The 17,289-nt window shown below is 45.1% G+C and overlaps 2 protein-coding genes across 5 annotated transcripts in view; one reads left to right on the top strand and one right to left on the bottom strand.

Annotated features, from left to right (window-relative positions):
• The window catches only part of LOC311431758 (uncharacterized protein), a 51,018-nt gene extending 46,352 nt beyond the window's left edge, over positions 1–4,666 (bottom strand). For 2 of the 4 annotated variants that reach the window (XM_084509598.1, XM_084509599.1), the window contains exon 1: positions 4,259–4,518. In XM_084509598.1, coding sequence (XP_084365724.1) covers positions 4,259–4,356 — 98 coding nt within the window. In that variant the 5' untranslated portion in view covers positions 4,357–4,518. Of the gene's footprint in view, positions 1–4,258 lie in introns of all 4 variants that reach the window. The other 2 variants (XR_014689626.1, XM_084509600.1) reach the window with 2 other exon arrangements.
• A 7,332-nt stretch (positions 4,667–11,998) lies between these two features.
• Positions 11,999–15,832, top strand: LRATD2 (LRAT domain containing 2). The gene is made up of 2 exons (XM_084509597.1): positions 11,999–12,142; positions 12,509–15,832. Exon 2 carries the CDS (start codon positions 12,514–12,516, stop codon positions 13,414–13,416), a length of 903 nt encoding a protein of 300 aa, XP_084365723.1. The 5' UTR covers positions 11,999–12,142; positions 12,509–12,513; the 3' UTR covers positions 13,417–15,832.
• The last annotated feature ends 1,457 nt before the right edge of the window (positions 15,833–17,289 follow it).

The raw sequence follows: 17,289 nt of genomic DNA, 5'->3' as shown, positions 1-17,289 counted from the left end.
TATTGCCATTTTTTTGCATCAGGCATAATATGAGAACATTGGAGAGTAAAGGTATGGAAAGAGGCATTAGAGTAGGCTCCCTCCAGGCAGAGACACAAAAGCCCTTTCGCGTTACTGAAAAATATTGTAGCATATGGAGTCTGGTAGGTACATGAAGGACTGAGTGAGAGGAAAGAGGTCAGCATGCTACTGGGGATGCTGCCTGAAGCATCACTGCTGCACCCCTGAGCTTTTCAGAATCCAAATATCCATTATTTATTGCATTTTTATTTATATGTATATATATATATATATATTTATATATTTATATTTAATATATTTATATTTATATATTTTTATTTTTTGGTAAGAATATCTCAAATCCAAGCCAGGGACATGTATTTGAGGCTGGGGGAAACGAAGGTAGATCTATTTTCCACAGCCATGATTCTAGCTTTTGCCAGGTCTCAAAAGATAAAGAGCAACCCTGCAATATTTGTGAACACTAGTAAAAGACTCCTCTCTTCATTTAAACAAAAGACTGGATATCCCTACAGAAGTAATTCCACCAACCTCCGTCAGCTGAAACCTTGCATAAGTCAGCCAGTGATGAGATAGAAGCTGTGGTGATGCTTCCCAGAATGGAGGATAATACAGCACTAATTCATCCTGTTTTATTAAAGGGAAGAGTTAATAACTTTGGTCAGGAATTTACAAAAATGAACTTAGGGCACTGACCCAAGACACAGCAATTTGGAAGCTGGAGAAGAGATAAACAGACCCTATTACACGGCAGCAGCATTTAACTATACCGAGAATGCTGATATCGAACATCAGAGTCTTGGCTCAGTAGCTACAGATACCATAAAACCACCATGTGCTATTAGACACAATCTGTGATGTGTATATCATAATAAGGCCAGAACTACCACACCATGGTTACTGACTTCATTCACAAACTACATGCATGATCTTTCCAGGTCAAAACTAAGGTCATTGTCTAGCAACAGCCAAAATAAATAAATAAATAAATCTGTTTTCCTGACAGGGATTTACAGTATTTCCAAGGCTGAGTTAATTAGTCAGATTTTATTTTACTGATGACATTAACCTTAGGGGGGAAAAAAACAACACAGAAATGAGGAGAGAAAAAAAAATCCTGTTTCAGTAAAGCAAAACCCATAAATCTGATGATGGTGCTTTTTTTTCATTAGTATTCAAAAATAAATCACATTATAAATTTCTACTGAAACACAATAGTTGTTTTTGCTTTATGCATTTAAAACACTCTTAAAAAAATGTAAGCAGTAAGCACTGTTTTTTTTCTTTTGCATAAGAATTACAAATATAAAAATTTAGATCTGACCCATCCTTCCCCAAAGCCATTATTAAAATCACATGCAAAACTGATCCTACTGGAAGCACAAAGCACCTTCGCTCCACTTGGCTAAAGAAGGAGCAATAATCCATGTACTGGTCTCTGTAAGCCATTTCTAAGAAACAAATACCTTAATCTTAGCAACAACAGGACTTGGTATTTCCAACCAGGAGCTTTTAACAGAGAAACCTTTTTGGAAAAGTTAAAACCTCAGCAACCAACCTTTCAAAGCCTCTTTTGTGGAATGAATATGGGCTCTGCTTCAAGAAAGCTGCAAGAGCCCAGACATGCATGGCAGTCAGCAACTTCATTCCAGTGCAGATGTCACCCAGTCGCCTTTCCTCACAAGCATTGAACACAACACTACCAAAGAGACTGTATTCCTTCAGGTGCAAGATCTCACAGCCTTGCTTACATGGTTAGAACCTTCTTACAATTCAGTTTAGATCAGTAAAGAATGGGAGCAACCTCCGGCCTTAAGCTATGAATTTATTTGGGATGTTTAACGCACATCCTCCATAAGGCCTGACACTGCAGTCATTTTAATTCCATATATTGGCTTGGTTTTCAGACTTTGGACCATCATTACTAATAATGGGGATGAATCTTCCTCTTGAGAATTCATGAAGCACTTTCCCAGGGGAAGTGTGTCACTGCTCAAGTGTCACTGCTGTCACGGAGCAAGGACAAGGTCTCCTGGGTACCACTGCGAAGTAACTAAGAGCATGGTATTCACCATGGACAGTGCACACACACAGTCATACAAAGTACGAAGAGCTGAGGGAGAAGTGGGGAAGCGGTTTTGTGATGTGCCACCTATTCAGATGACCCAGTATACGTGCAAGGGTAAGAAAACTTATTTTCACAGGCATCCCCAGAGGCATTTAACTGTAGAAAAAACATCTCTTCCTTAGAAGTCCAGGAAAATCAAAACTTAAGCATTTAGGCAAGAAGAGCATCAAGACATTTTACCTCTTCATGGAGTTTCAAACTGAACAGCAGATTTTATCTAGTTCTTACTGAATCAGACTCCAGGATGGAGTAAAAGGAAGCTGTAAATTGGATTGACTAGCTCGCAGATTTTCTGTGTCCTGTGAGAACCACAGAACTATAATTTGGGCTAAAAAGAACCTTCAGAGTTCATCCAGTTCAACCCCCTGCTCAAGGCAGATCCACTTAGATCAGATTGCTCAGGGATATATCTAGTCAGGACTTCAACCTTTCCAAAGGTGGAGATTACAGCTTCTCTGGGCAACCTATTCCAGCATTTGATCACCCTCTTGGTAAATAAAAAAGAAAATACAGAAAATACATCTAAAAAAAAAAAAAAAAAAAAGTAAGTAAATAATATTTCTTTATATAAAATCAGAATTTTCCAGATTCCAACTTGTGTCTGCTGCCTCTGTCATCATCTTTCTTGTACTGGCAAGCCCCAGACTGAAGCTGCACTGCAGACTCAATATCACAAGCACTGAAAAGAAGGGAAGGATCACCTCCCAGGACCTGCTGGCTACACTCATATTAATACAGCCCAGGAAGCAGGTGGCCTCTTTTGCTGAAAGGGCACGCTTGAAATATGGCTATTACATGGCTTCATTTAGTCTGCACTGGAAACATTGACTGGTAATGTTTCCCTCCTATGCTTATAAAAGGAGGTGCGACAGAGATTCTAAAGGCCATGAACTTTTAGAATTCCTCATGGATAAGAGTGAAATTTAAAACAAAGACAACAGAAAAGGAGTGTTGAATTTAATTAATAAACACCACTGTTCTATGTGACACAGTCATGGAGGCACTTATTTTCTCAGACGTTTTCTCAGTCTTTTTTCAGACTCATTTCTCATTTTTTCCTGTTGCAACCAAGCTAGTGTTAATGACGTCTTATCTTGAAGACATTACCTTCACCTGGATTTTATTGTTAGACCTTTGAACAAAGAAATGGCACAGACTGTGGAAAATATTTTCCCTGATCTTCTACTCTATACCAGCAAACTAACACTGATTAGATACTCGTACGATCAGTAGACTGCAGAAGCTGGAAATGGGTAATACCTAGTAGAATTAGACTATTGAATCAGTGCATCCCCAGAGAGCAGGATACATACAATTTGGTTCATCTGTTCCTAAAGTCAGTTGGAATCTTTTCCCCAACTTAAGCAGGAATTTGATTTAGCTCATAACATAAGCTGAAGGGCATTTCAGGTGAAAAAAAGTGAGAATATGCAGCTTCCTTGGAGGGGTATCTTTATATTGCTCCTTCTAATACAAAAGCTGCACTACAAAATGATTTTGCATGGAAATCGTTTTGAATTTGATGCAGTTTAGATTTAAGCTGATTGTTGCAGAGACTTACTATAGTAAGTGTTTTGGTCCCTTGGCATGGTGGCCTTGCTGCTTTCCAAAAAAAATAGAGCATTCACATTTTCCCCTACAGATGATTTATCTTCACCCACAGCTTTGCTCATGCTGTTATCTCCTTCATGTGGAACCACAAAACACTTAAATCAGAGCAACAGAAAACCACGCTGCACAGAAAGACCCAAGATATAGGATTTGGTGAGGAGCTGACAACTTTAGCATATACAGGGCCTGTTTGAAATTAAGTGCTGCCTGTAAGCATGAGCTTCAAGCCTAGGCTGCAGCTGGTGTCCTATGTGAGGAGGAAAAGAATCATCAAACTGGTCTGAGTGCTGCTCCTGTGCTCTGACAGCCCGCAGAGGAGGATGAACTGGAATGGCCGAGGGGCTTCCCTGCAGCAGCTGATGCGGTCATGTCAGAATCCTGCCCAGGAGACAGCCCAAGGAAGGAAAGAGAGGGGAAAAAAGGAAAATAAAAGGGAATGAAATAGCAGTGAACAGCACATCGCTCACTGTCCTCTTTCCCCAGTTGGAACTGACTCACCTAACCAGGCAGGACAACATCTGTCTCCAGAAAGGCGAACACATACAGCTGTCAGTTCTAACAGGTATTAAAGTCATTGTTATGAGCACACTCATCATTATCCAGAGAGCACTTTATAAATCCAAACCAGCAGAGCCTTCCAGCAGGCCAGAAGTTTCCTTGACAGTAGATTCTACTAGGAATATGATTTTCATCTCACTAGTTCACAGGATTGAAGGAATTACCATCTGCTCCTTGTTCTCCTCCCACAAGCACAAACTGAAAGGGCTGAGTGGAAGACGAGGGTAATATCGATGCGTCCTTAAACAAGAAGCACAGTGGCATTTCCTCATGCTCATGTGACCTCTGCAAAGGGGCAGAAATTGTTTAACACGGCTGCCACTTGCCTGCTCTTTGTTTACAGAGCCGAGCAGGTTGTCTCCAGCCTCGCACTTCACCAAGGTATAAAATGGTTCTTGTTGCAGGCAGTAATGAACAAATCAAACTGAGTGGCTCCAGCCTGCCCAGGCTCTGTGGGTCTCCTGCAGCCTCCAAGGTCTCAGCAGCATTGTTACTGACTTGCAGCAGAAGGATGCTTGCAACCAACAGAAAATCACCTCAGCTAAAGGCTTTTGCCATGCATGCTGCTGCAGGATGTGCATGCTGCACATCGCTCTGAGAGGCAGGCCTGGGCAAGGAGTCAAGGACCTCCCCAGGCATAGTGGACATCAGCAGTCTGATTCATGTTGTGACACTCCCAGCACCTAGAGAGACTTGGCACCTACCTACCAGTTTGCTTCTCTGCCCCTGTGGGCCTCGTTAGCCGGGAATAAGAGCGCCTTAATGCTTATTCATCTTTGCAGCATTTCAGTGCAAAAGGTAGGAGTGGCTTCTATTCACAGAGAACAGAGGCTTGAAAGCGTAGATCCACCCACTTCATTTCTTTAGAAGTCTGAATTCATTGCTAAAGCTCTCTCAAGGGTGTCACGCCACGGTCACCCAATTTCTCGGGTGCCTCAGAGGCTGCCCAGGGCATATGCAAAGCTGCCTCTGATGCAACCTCCAGCCCTTGAGCTCCTCCAAGCCCTGTCTCAAGGTTAAAGCCCCAGAGCAGATCCTTCAGCTGGATGTGCCCTCCTCACCTCATCCGGCAAGTCCCCATCCCATAGGCATACTCCTAACACACCCAGGTGACATGCAGGTGCCCTCAGCTCTGTGCATCCATCATCAGTGAGGGCTGTAGGAGACAAGAAATCTGATATGAGGCTTGTGTGAGCCTCACACGGAAGGCAAGGCTGCTCTTTTTCCACCCACACGCCGCTAACCCTGTTAGCCCAAGGCCTTCCCAGTGCAGATGGCTGTGTACAAACCGCCCTGCAGACCAGCAAGGGTTTGAATCCTGCTCCACTGGATTGGAGCTGGTCCAGAAAAGAGCACTAAACATCACCTTCGCAGGTGTTTTGAGGTTTTATATCTCTGTTGCTTTTTATTGCCCGAGGAAGATAAATTTCCTGTTTCCCAGTCTAACAAATGAATGACAAAATGAGTTATTTGGCTGACTCCTGTTCTTCCTCTACCCTGCCACAGGCCTGCTGAAGAGGTTGTCAGGAGCAGTCATGGCCAGTACTTCTGGCTCAAATCAGCAGTCAGACAAAGATAAAATAAAAAGAGCAGACCCCCCAGATCACCACCCTGTGGATGGCCACACACTTTGACACCATCAGCCTCACGTTCTGGCACTGACACGGCTGAAGCCACACAAGGAGCCCCTTTGCTTCTTGGTTCCCCTCTTCCTCCACATTTAAAATGGACACAGGAGTGCATAGACATATCCTAGGGTTGTCTGAAGGACTGGTGTGTTCACTTCTGTGGCTTCTGCTCAGGTACTCCTAATCATGATAGGTTTCTCTGCCACACACAGCAGCCCCACCTTTTCCTGGCTGCAGAGGAAAGGATGGTCTGTGCTACCAAGGCAGCCAGCAGGCCTGTGACGTACTAAAAGACACATTAAAGGAGCGGCAACTCGGGGAGAAGCTCAGCATGAAAGGGAAATCAGAGACACAAGGGATGAGTAGTTCCTGAGCCAGCATGATGCGTGTACTGCACCTCCTTCCTTTTTAGGGTATGTTAGAAATATAGTTGCTGTTTTTTGGAAAACAAAACAAAATGAAACAAAAAACTGACTGCATTTTAATTAAGGTATGCCTGCTGCTTAAGTCAGTACGATAGTGATTCCTATGAATATAGGCCTCCACTGACATATGAATTACTTCGTTTTCATTTGCTGGAATGCACCAATTAAAATCTCAGTGGAAGAACTTATTTCGAGATACAGTTTGGATTTGCTGTGGCTTTGGCAAACTCAGCAATTCATTTTGCCACCGATCACATTCAGTCACAAATTACAATGTTGAAAGGAGTTAACAGAGAGTTTTAGAAAAATCAGAGTTTGCTGATGTGATAAACATGGCAATTAAAGTTTCCACTCTCATTTTACAAGATGTGGATTTCTTTCTGATCTGTAGCTCCCCTTACTTTCAGGTCTTGAATACACGGTGGCCCATGCTATGCTATTCTGAGCAGCAGAGATTGTATGTTTAGAAGCATGTAGATGCCAAGTTCTTGTTGATGTCACCAGAAGTTTATAGGTAACTGGAGACAAAACATTAAAGTCTCAATTCAGGTAGTCACCTTCCTGACACCAGATACTCATTATGCCTTATGTTATGTTAAATAGTAACATAAATCTCAGATTTTAGAAATACCAGGATTCTCATGATATTTGACAACATTTTAAGGTAACTTTACAGTTATCTAAATTCCAAATTTTTCTCCTGGGGACAAATGCAGAGTCAGTGAGTAGTGACAGTAGGAACAGGTCAGTGCTTGTTTCACACATAAGCCCCAAAACAAATCACAAACATGTGCCCCTGTCCAGGTCAGTTGTGATGTCCAATCCAATGGATGTACCAGTGTGGCTCCAACACAACAGAACAAAGGGGAGCTGATATCTGATACAATCTGGCTTACACCAGTCATGCAGAATATGTGAGACCCAGAGGCTCAATCTCTTCCCGTTCAAGACACGAACAAAACTCTCCATTGAGTGTGCCCTAAAAGCAAAACTTTCCAATCGTTCTGGTGGGTCTGTCTGAATGACTCCTGATGAAGACATTCCATGATTGTTGAGGGAACAACAATCATTCCATGATTGTTGAGACATCTGAATATTTATTAGAGGGGACCTCAAAGCAATCTCATCCGCTTCCTGCATCTGATCTAAGAGCTGTTGTCATTCTTTTCTTTTTTTCCGACTGACTGAATGGATATTTAATGAACCCATACAAAGCCGAACAGCTTCGGTGGGACAGAGAGAGCACAACTTGCTCAGAAATAGTGTACAGTCTGGTGGCTTTCAGTACTCTCCTGGGAGATACCGGTTCAAGTTCCTTCAGTGAGATGAGAGGCTTCAGCCTTGGTCTTTCATACCCCAAGGAAGCAATCTGAAATATTAACACATTTTATTAACTGATGTGGCACTGTTGTGAGGAACAGCCAACCTCATTAAAGCACTTAACCTTGGGAGAGTATTAGGCTGTGTAATGTGAGTGGAAGGGAGCACCACTTTGCAACAGCCGTCAGGATGCTAACTCTCTCTTCTATTCCCTGACAGGTAGCTCAGGCGTGCTGGCTTTGATGAATCTCATTTTAAGTGGCATTTCCCAGCTTTACAAGAACTTGGTGCCTTATTCAGGGAAGAGACTTCCAGTGGAAGGCAAAGAGGTGACAAACCAGACTTTACAGTTCTGAAGATAAACCTCCTTGGTGGACTGGGCTCCAGTTTTCATGGAGGAACACCATCTACCAAGCAGCATTCAGGTCACACACCTCCCTCAATTAGGGGCATGATGGAGTTCTAAAAAACTCATGGCAAGAACCTCCATGGACTTCACTATGATGCTATTCATTTCCTCAGTGCCCCTAATTCCACTGTAGTGTGTAAGCACTCTAGTTTGCTAGGGCTATGTGGCAGTACAGCGCGTACATGATAAATGGAGCATAATTTATCTCAGTTCTTGTAAAACTCTACTGAAAAAAAAAAAAAAAAAAAAAGAAACGGAAACAATTAAATAACTCAAGGGTGTCATAGCTGTCAACCGGGTGAATACCTGCAAAACACAGCATGCTTACAGAATGAGGTATTAAGCCTTGTCTTACTCAGGAGTGCTGGTCAACAAGAACAAAACATAAACATAAAACAATAAGACTTCTTTCTTCTCATAGTGAATATCTTTTAATGTTTATAATGATGACAACACAGCATTTCACATCCAAGTAAGGCTGAATTGTGATTTCAAATCAACATCACCTTTTAAAGCTCTGGATGTAAGGTGTGTGTAAGGTTATACGTAAGATAGCACTCAAGCAACAACACAACTTAGACACCTAATTCTTAAAACTACAGAACTGAAGCTTAAAGAGATCAGAGATAACAATAGAGCGGTCCCTGGATCATATCAGCTACACAGTCATAGAGACTGCTAAATGCACCTGCATTTAGCAGGTGATCCACAGTCTCCAAGCCAAGAGGTAAAGCCACCGCTGTGGGCTGTATACATCGCTGGACTGTATAGCAATGCAGCTTTGAATTTCCAGATAGCCCTGCACTGTGGCATTTTTTTCGGCCCTAAAAGGGAGACTACTATTTAGAGTGTGTGTTATAGGGAATCAAAATCTGAAGCATCTAAAATATCCTACAAGCCATGTTGCAACCCACTAGAGTGGTATTTTTACGACGTGAAATGGGAGATATGTGTTGCTGCACTCAGCAATAGCTTGAGAGCATATGGATGTGCAAACTCAGCTGGGAAAGTGTTGGAGGGCTGTGCGGAGCAGAGGGAGCCAGGCCTCATGCAGATTCACCCCTGCTTCCTTGCACTCTACAGGGACTCAGATGGGGCAGTTCCCTGGAATGAACCAGCTCCAAAAACACACCTGGGTTTTGTCTGGGAGGGACCTGATTCACCCCAAAAGAGAATCTGCAAGGAACAAATAGTTATGCAATCTGGATGAGCAAGTAATGGGGACCTAGGAGTGACCCCAGAAAGTTACATTTATTTAAGCATGGACATCCCCATTCACTTCTGTAGGTGTTTGAGCACAGCTGTAAATGGTGTCCACAGCTCTTATTTCCCTCTGTGGCATGCACAGAGCTGAATATCCCAAAATTGGTTTACAAATACCAGCTTGCTGAGCAAAGAGTCACCTAATTGAGTAACTTCTGATAGCAAGGTCAGAGGTTTGTCTTCAACCCTGTCCTGCCTGCAGTTTGGGCTTCCAGCTCAGCACTGCCCAACGGTTCCTCCCTCTACTCAACACCCACAGACTGGATTATCTTTAGGAGATAAGCACCAAAGTCCTTTTTTCAAAGGCCATGCAAGAGGTCAATGCTCCCTTTAAAAGCATATTCATCAAGGTAGCACATCACTGCCACCAGCCCCCACCCCTCGTGCCCGTGTAGGTTAGCTGCTTCAAGGCTTAGGAGTTAAGCACACAGAAGTTTTAAGCATCATAATTTTAGGCTCCAGCCCAGGTGATATATAGGCACTAAAAGTCCTTTGTGGATTTCCCATCCAAGGCCTTATCTGCAGGGTACAGTATGCAATTATGTATGGGCTCTATGACACAAAAATACTCGCCCAAGGTTTCTGATCCTAGAAAGCAGGAGATTGATCAGAGAATGTGGATTCTGAGGAATTGAAAGGAAACTCAAAGAGATCAAAGAGATCAAAGCAGCTGACAAGGTGCAGAAAATTAAGCACTGGGGTGAGTTGAAGCAGACGGGAAGAAAAAGATCGAGAGCTGCAAATATGTGCGGATGTGCACGCACACATGAGTGGCTCCTCTGGGCAGTGCTGAATTTGTGCTCCTGCACAGGCACAACTTTCCCCACATCGCAGCAGACTGTAAAGGAAATGCCATCGATGCAGGGCTGTCAAACTGCTTTAGTTGCGAAATAAAACTGCTCCAAAGATAGCAAGGTATGGTGCTGAGACACAGGTTTCAATACCAATAGGAGAACATGAAAAAGTCACATCTATGCCCAATCCACATTTCCCTTTTAGGAGACTCTCATCTTTACACATCCTTAAGTACTGAAGCAGTTTTGCAAAGCTCTTACGTAGCAGGGCCCTCTTTTGTCCAAGAGCAGCTATATCTACATCAGCAAACAGTGCAGCGCAGGAGGAGAGGAACTGTAGAGTGAAAGAGGCAGTGCTGAAAAATGACATCTACATTTAACACATTTTGGAGGTTTACCCAACCAACCTCAGTCCAATCCTGTGCAGGAGCACATCTAGTTTAGCTGAAGGCAGAAGGAACATGTATGTTTTGTTTGAAACCACTCTGACATGAAAAACAAAGTGCGTGCGCGTGGGGCGTTTGGGAGATTCACTTCAAAGGCACACCCTTGACGTGCTTTTTAGTTCTCTGAAATGCTCCTGCAGACAGAGCCACCAGGTGAATTCCAAACAAAAAAGGTCCCCATCCAGCTGCCTGTCACCTGAAGCAGCGCTGAGGCTGCATCCCTGCCTCACCAACCCAGGCTGAGCACCACAAGCATCCCTCCAACCCCAAGGGAACTTCTATATTTGCAGAATCTGATATCATAATCTGATGGAAATGGCAATCTTTGGGTCTGTGGGCAGCACCCAGCAGCACCGTATTTGTTCCTTGGTTTGCTGCTGTTTAGTGAACCCTCAAAACAGCGGTGTGCAGTTGGGTTTATAAATTACAAGACAACAGACAAAGGGAATAAATGAGACAAAATTAAAGACATTACTTCTGCTTCCATAAATTGTCTCTGTAGTCTGTTTTAATAGCACGAATTTACCAATGCATGTTAAAAGAGTAAGAATACCCACCTAGTAGACTAACTAGGTATTAATGAAAAAGCAGAGTATTGTTTTGTGTTCTCCAAAACGCAGGAAGAAAAAATATTCCCACCGGTTCCGATAATGCCTTTCCAGGGGGAAAGAAACATAATCTCCTATATTGAAAAAGCGAGCGATCTCTTGGAGTCGGGAAGAAAAGAAATTAATAAAACTAATTACACGCTCCGCTCATGGAGGAATGAATCTAAGGCGCTAAGTCAGCCCGGGAGAGCCGGGCTCTTTGATTTTTGTTCCCTTTCCAACTTCCCTGTTCCTGCCCCAAGGAGGCACCTCCCGGCGCATCCCCCGGGGGCGCAGCGTGCCCATTCCCACGGCGCTGCTTTTTGGGGTTTTCCACCTCCTCCCAGCGCCGTCCCGAGCAAACTCCGGCTCCCAGTCCGGCTCCCAGTTTGGCTCCCCCCCTTGCAAACTGGAGGGTTGGGTTGCTTCGTGGCACCGCTCCCTTAAAGGGGCCGGGTGCGCGTGTGAGTTTGGGGGCGAGCGTGTTGCACACGCACCCGCAGCCCAACAGCAGCAGCCTCCGCTCGCGCATCAGCCTCGGCGGGGAGCAAAGCGCTCGGCATGTAGGAGAGAGGAAAAGAAAAAAAAAAAAAAAAAAAGGGGGAAAAAAAAAAAGGGAAAAAAAAAAAAAAAAGGTGCTGGGAGGAGGAAAAAAGGAGGGGGGAGGGGGGGAGGGGAGAGGGAAATTAAAAAAAAAAAAAGAGCTGCCTCTTTAAATGCTGGGGGCTGAGTCCGCAGCCCGAGCCAGCCTCCCTGCCTTTGGCCGTGCCTCTCCGGCGCTTGTTGCACAGCCCCGGGTGCCGGCAGCGCGGTGCTGGGGCGCTGCTGCTGTTGGGGGGGGGGGGGGGGGTCCGGGAGGGTCCTGGAGGGGGGCCATGATCCTGCCGAGCTCCGCGCCCACCCCCAGCTCGCCCTAGAGCCGCTGCCGGCGCCGCGCAGCCTTCCCCGGAGGGTAAGTTTGGAGGATCCCGGCGGGGAGGGAGGCTGAAGGAAGGGGGGAAGGCTGAAACCTGGGGGGGTGAACTCCTCCGTCCCCATCCCGGACTTGTGTTTTCCTCCCTACTTGTGCCCGTTGCGTTCCCGGCGCCTTCCTCTTCCTCGCTGCCGGCTAACAGGTGGCGGTGCTGCCGCCTCTCCTGCCCGGGCAGGTGAGGGGAAACCGTGGCCACAGCCTTCATCTCCCTCCCCGAAGGGTCTTGCAGGGGCTGTGTTGCAATAGTGAGAGGTGGTGGGGTCGGGGGGTTGTGCCCTAACCCCCCCGCAGCCCCTCTGGATGCTCAGCCCCTTTCACAGCCCCGCTGTGTGTCTGTCGTTGCAGCGGGCATGGGGAACCAGGTGGAGAAGCTGACCCACTTGAACTACAAAGAAGTTCCCACGGCTGACCCAGCGGGTGTGGACAGGGATGAAGGACCCAGGATTGGGGTCTCGTACATCTTCTCAAATGATGATGACGAGCTGGAGCAGCAGCAGGAGTCGGGGCACGACCTTGGGGGGGAGCACCCAGCTCTGCAGCCCTACGATCCCCAGCTGCACGAGGTGGAGTGCTCGGTCTATTACCGGGATGAGTGTATCTACCAGAAAAGCTTTTCCGAGGAGGACATCCTGCCAGAGGAGGGTGATGAAGGAGGCCAGGGACACCTGAGCACTTACACCCCAGAGAACCTACTGAACAGATGCAAGCCGGGTGACCTGGTGGAGTTTGTGTGCCAGGCCCAGTACCCGCACTGGGTGGTCTATGTTGGGGATTTCCAAGTCGTGCACCTGCACAGGCTGGAGGTGGTGAACAGCTTCCTCACTGATGCCAGCCAGGGCAGACGGGGCCGCATCGCCAACCAGCTGTACCGCTACAAGCCCCTCAGCCCGGCCACAGTGGTGCGCAACGCCCTGGAGCAGGTGGGCTGCAAGGACCGGGACCTGAGCTGGAGAAACTCTGAGTGTTTCGCTGCCTGGTGCCGCTACGGCAAGAGGGAGTTTAAAATCGGCGGGGAGCTGCGCATAGGCAAGCAGCCCTACCGCTTGCAGATCCGCCTGGGCGACAAGCGCAGCCACACGCTGGAGTTTCAGAGCCTGGAGGATCTGATTATGGAGAAGAGGAGGAACGACCAGATTGGTAGGGCTGCTGTGATCCAGGAGCTCTCCAGCCACCTGCAGGCTGCGGAGGAAGAAGATGAAGAGGAGGATGAAGACCATCACCACCATCCAGGTGCTCGGACTGCTGTGGAGTAGCAGCCTCAGCACCACCATGCTGCTTTAGGCTGGGTGATGGGGATTAAAACTGAAGGCTGCGAAATTGAGCTGTTATAAGCCCTTTGGGCCGCTTCAGTGCAGCTTCATTCCAATCACATGTGAAAGGAAGGGGGAAAGCTGATTAAGTGTCTGTGCTTTAGTGCTTAACTCCTTCAGTGCTCGATGGTAAAACCACTGACTTACTTGTAGAGGATAAAACTCAGGGCAATTCTACCCTCCTGTACTCCCACCTCTTCCCCTTCCTCTGTGTTAGCCTTTCCCTCACCCATCTGTCAGAAAGCCTAACCCTGCAGGATGCTAAATGCCTTTGACATCTACTTATCAGCAGAAGTTGCAAGTATTTCTTATTATTAAGGAGCCAGCAACTTCCAGGATGTGGCCATGTAGCTGAGTGCATGTTCAGTTGGCAGCTGAGAAGCGTGAGGATGTTGTTTTCCTTTCTCTGCCCCTATTTCTCTTCAGTTGTGGCTCCTGTTGGTCTTGCAGCAAGCTACTTGCTTGCTCAGTACAAGGCTTCATGAATTGCTAGCCAGCCCACCCCACCAGAAGGTGTAAGGAAGAAATCACTGACTAATAAAATGGCTTTGATGTTCCTGGTGCCTTCTTAATTAATAAGAACTTGCAGGTGGTCTGAGGGAAGCTCCTCACTTGCTATCAGTATGTGATTTCTGTCGAGGACAGAGGAGGTTTATTTATTGCTGACCGCTTCTGGAAAGGAGGAAGTTTGCAGCCCCTGTTATGGAGGCTGTGCACTGGTGTGTGCTGGGGCTCCTGGAGGCAGGTACTGAGCTACGCCAGAGCTTGTTACTGGCTGCCTGGCTTCCCTGAGAGCAAATGGCAGAGCTTCTGATGACATCTGTGGTACACACTGGCAGTAGAAGCAGGTTGTTTGCATGCACTGGCATGTCCCAAGAGAGAGGCCTCTTGACCAGGTGCCCCTGGCTGTGAGCATGTCACAGGTTCTGCACCAAACCCAGCTGTGATGGGAGGAAGCAAAGATGGAAGGCACTGCAGGCAGGGGGGTTAGGGTGTTCCTTTCCCTTTCTTACCACAAAGCAATTTCCCCTTCATTAGGGACTTTGTTTTCCCTTTTTTGCTAATTTTTATGGTATGCAGCTGAGCTATAGCATTAAAAGAGGGGACATACCTCCAGAGTCATTGTGCAGGTCCCTTGTTAAGAGGAGGAGATGGGGGGAATGTGGAGCTGCCTGCCTTGAATGTTCCCTGAACTTTGTTTTCAGCTGTTGAGCTGGCCTCCTGCATGGGCAGCACTGTCAGGTCTTTGTCCTGGGATCTGAAGTGTGTAAGCAAACACTGATTTGGAGGCAGCTTATAACACAAAATTCCTTCCCCTTAAAAACACAAAAGCGAAGAGGTGAACTTGAAGATAAGCTTGAGTTCATTTAAATAACAGCAATTAAGTGTGATGTAAACTTGAAGCATAGTTACTACTGTCTTCCCTGTGGTTGTTTATAGTTATACCACAAATAGCAAAGTACTCCATGTCCTTTCCACCCCCTGGGAGCAAAGTTTGTTGATTTAAGAATACGTAGATACTGGCTTTTGATTATTTGGGACTCTATGAAGCCACTTTGACAATGTAACCCAAACAGATCTGTGCTGTGCTTCCTACCTAAGACACAAGCTAGAAAGAAAAGCAATGAGAGGCTATTTAATCCTTGCTTCGGGTGGAAAAAGCAACTCTTAGGGTTATGCAAATACACAATATTCTCTCTCCTTAATGACTCTGTTCTCATTTTGGGCTGTGAAATGGCCAAATCCAAAGGATAATTTAACAGCAAGCTCCCTTAGAATGCTATAGCTCAGGTGTCTGTACTAGTGAGGTTTTTTCTTCAACACGTAGTTGAGTTATACCCATGTTAGTGTGGCTGTCAAGCAGGTGTGCAACCTTGCTTTAAAAGCATAGTAACTGCCCCCATCTACCTGCAATAGGGTTAATATGTGGATGTCTGCACATTGGTTTAATACAACTACTGAATTGCTGAAAGGATCACTGTATTAGTCTGAAAGAATGAAAGAGTCTGTACTGACTGATATGAGACAACTGAGGTTATCTAGACCATAAGTAAATGTCTGGCTGTTGTTTCTTTGATACTGGAACCTTGTACATAATGAAGTTTATTTCACTGTGTAATATATGTATGTAAAATAATATTTTCTTACAGATATTTTTGAAAGTTTAAAAAAAAAAAATCCATCACAACCTTGCATTTGAAAGTAAGTTGTTATGCACATTATTTTCCAGTCCTCTGAATGGGTTTATTTTTCATTAGTGATCTAAAGTATATTCTAGGTCATAAAGTATAGAAACTGCTATAAATGTCAAATATTATGTATCTACAGGGTACTAAACAGTAAACTAGTTGTGAAAATATTTTTCCCTTGTGTCTGAAACATCAGAACTATGACACATAGCCATTTCTCTCCTTCTGAGATATCCTGCACAGTCTGGCTTTGTTTTTTTTCTGGTGTTTCCTTTCCTTTTTTTCCTTTGTTTAATAATAATAAAAAAGAAAAGGACCAAATCTGCTTGAGAATGGAGAGCAAAGCTTCTTTAACCAACTGAAATCATGTCTTGTGCTGATCTTGGTGCTTCCCTGTACCGGTCATGCCTCTGGGGATAAATTCCCATAAGGGCCTTAGCAAAGAATCCCAGAGCTTGCACAGCCTTGTTAGGATGGAGAGCTGCAAGGGAGCTTTCCTCACAACACAGCAGTCTGGCTTGCAGTCAGCTGTGTTATAAAACCTTACCCACTCCTCCAGCACATGCAGTTCAGGTGTTCAGCACTTAAAATGTTGCTGTTTGGAATATTTAAACTTCAAGTTATGGTTAGGAATTTATTCTGCCTTCTGCAATTCCATTATTTGTAAAGTGTTCTTTCTTTCTTTTCTTTTTTTAAGGCAAAGCAAACAACTTGGGGAGGTGGGGAGGGAGCAGGATTTTTTTGTTTTCTCAGATCCTCTGAAAGTGGGCTACCTCCTTACAGGGATTTCTAATTCCAACAGATAAAGATGCAGGCATTGAATCTTTAACAGGTGGGTCTCTTTTTCCCACCTGTTGATTAGGCAGTGTTATTTAATAGGTGCCACTAAGCAGCACTGTAAACATTTCTAAGCAGTCTGGTTTTTAAAGCCATGGACCCATAATGAGCTGGATGCGAGAAGTGGGATTGCTGTAGGAGCACATCACAATGCTTATCTTCTTGTTTTTATTTGGCTTTATTCAGTTACTGTCTGCAGACTAGACTGCAATTTCTAGAGCTTGATTTTAACGAAAAAAAATCTCTTGGGAGAACAGACTTTTTTGTGTATGTGTATACTTCAAGACTTTTCCATAGATCAAAAAAAAAAGAGGGAAAGATAATAGATAAAAGTGCTCTTCTCTGCAGCTCATTCTTTAAGGTAGAGAAATTCAGGTGTGATCCTTCTGTAGAACTTCTGGTTCAGCAAAGCCATAAGCCTATACTGAAGGCTGAAGTTGAGCCACTTGAAAATCAGAAAAACTATTCATATGCTTGAAGTTTAGTATATATTTACATTTCTTTCTGAGTAAGGGGCTGGAATTTTGATCTGAAGTCTCTGCTGGAAGCACAGAGGACTAGCATTGCCAAATCACCAGGGGAGAATGAGTAGTGCTCCAAAGGTTGCTTTTCAAAGGGCCTCTTGTCCAAACAAAGCTTGTGGAATCCAGCCCAAACTTTGGCCTCAGTCTCCCCCTGGAAATCTAGGAGAAGCAGCGATGCAGTGAGGGGTGAAAGATGCATTTTACATAGTAGTTATACACTAAGCTGGTGACTGCTTTCTGGTGTCTTTGTCTTGTCATGCTTGAAC

This window comes from Aythya ferina (genome assembly GCF_964211825.1).
Source record: "Aythya ferina genome assembly, chromosome: 2".
NCBI lineage: Eukaryota > Metazoa > Chordata > Aves > Anseriformes > Anatidae > Aythya > Aythya ferina.
Note: the sequence above shows the minus strand (reverse complement) of the source record. Positions and strands in the feature narration are given on the sequence as shown.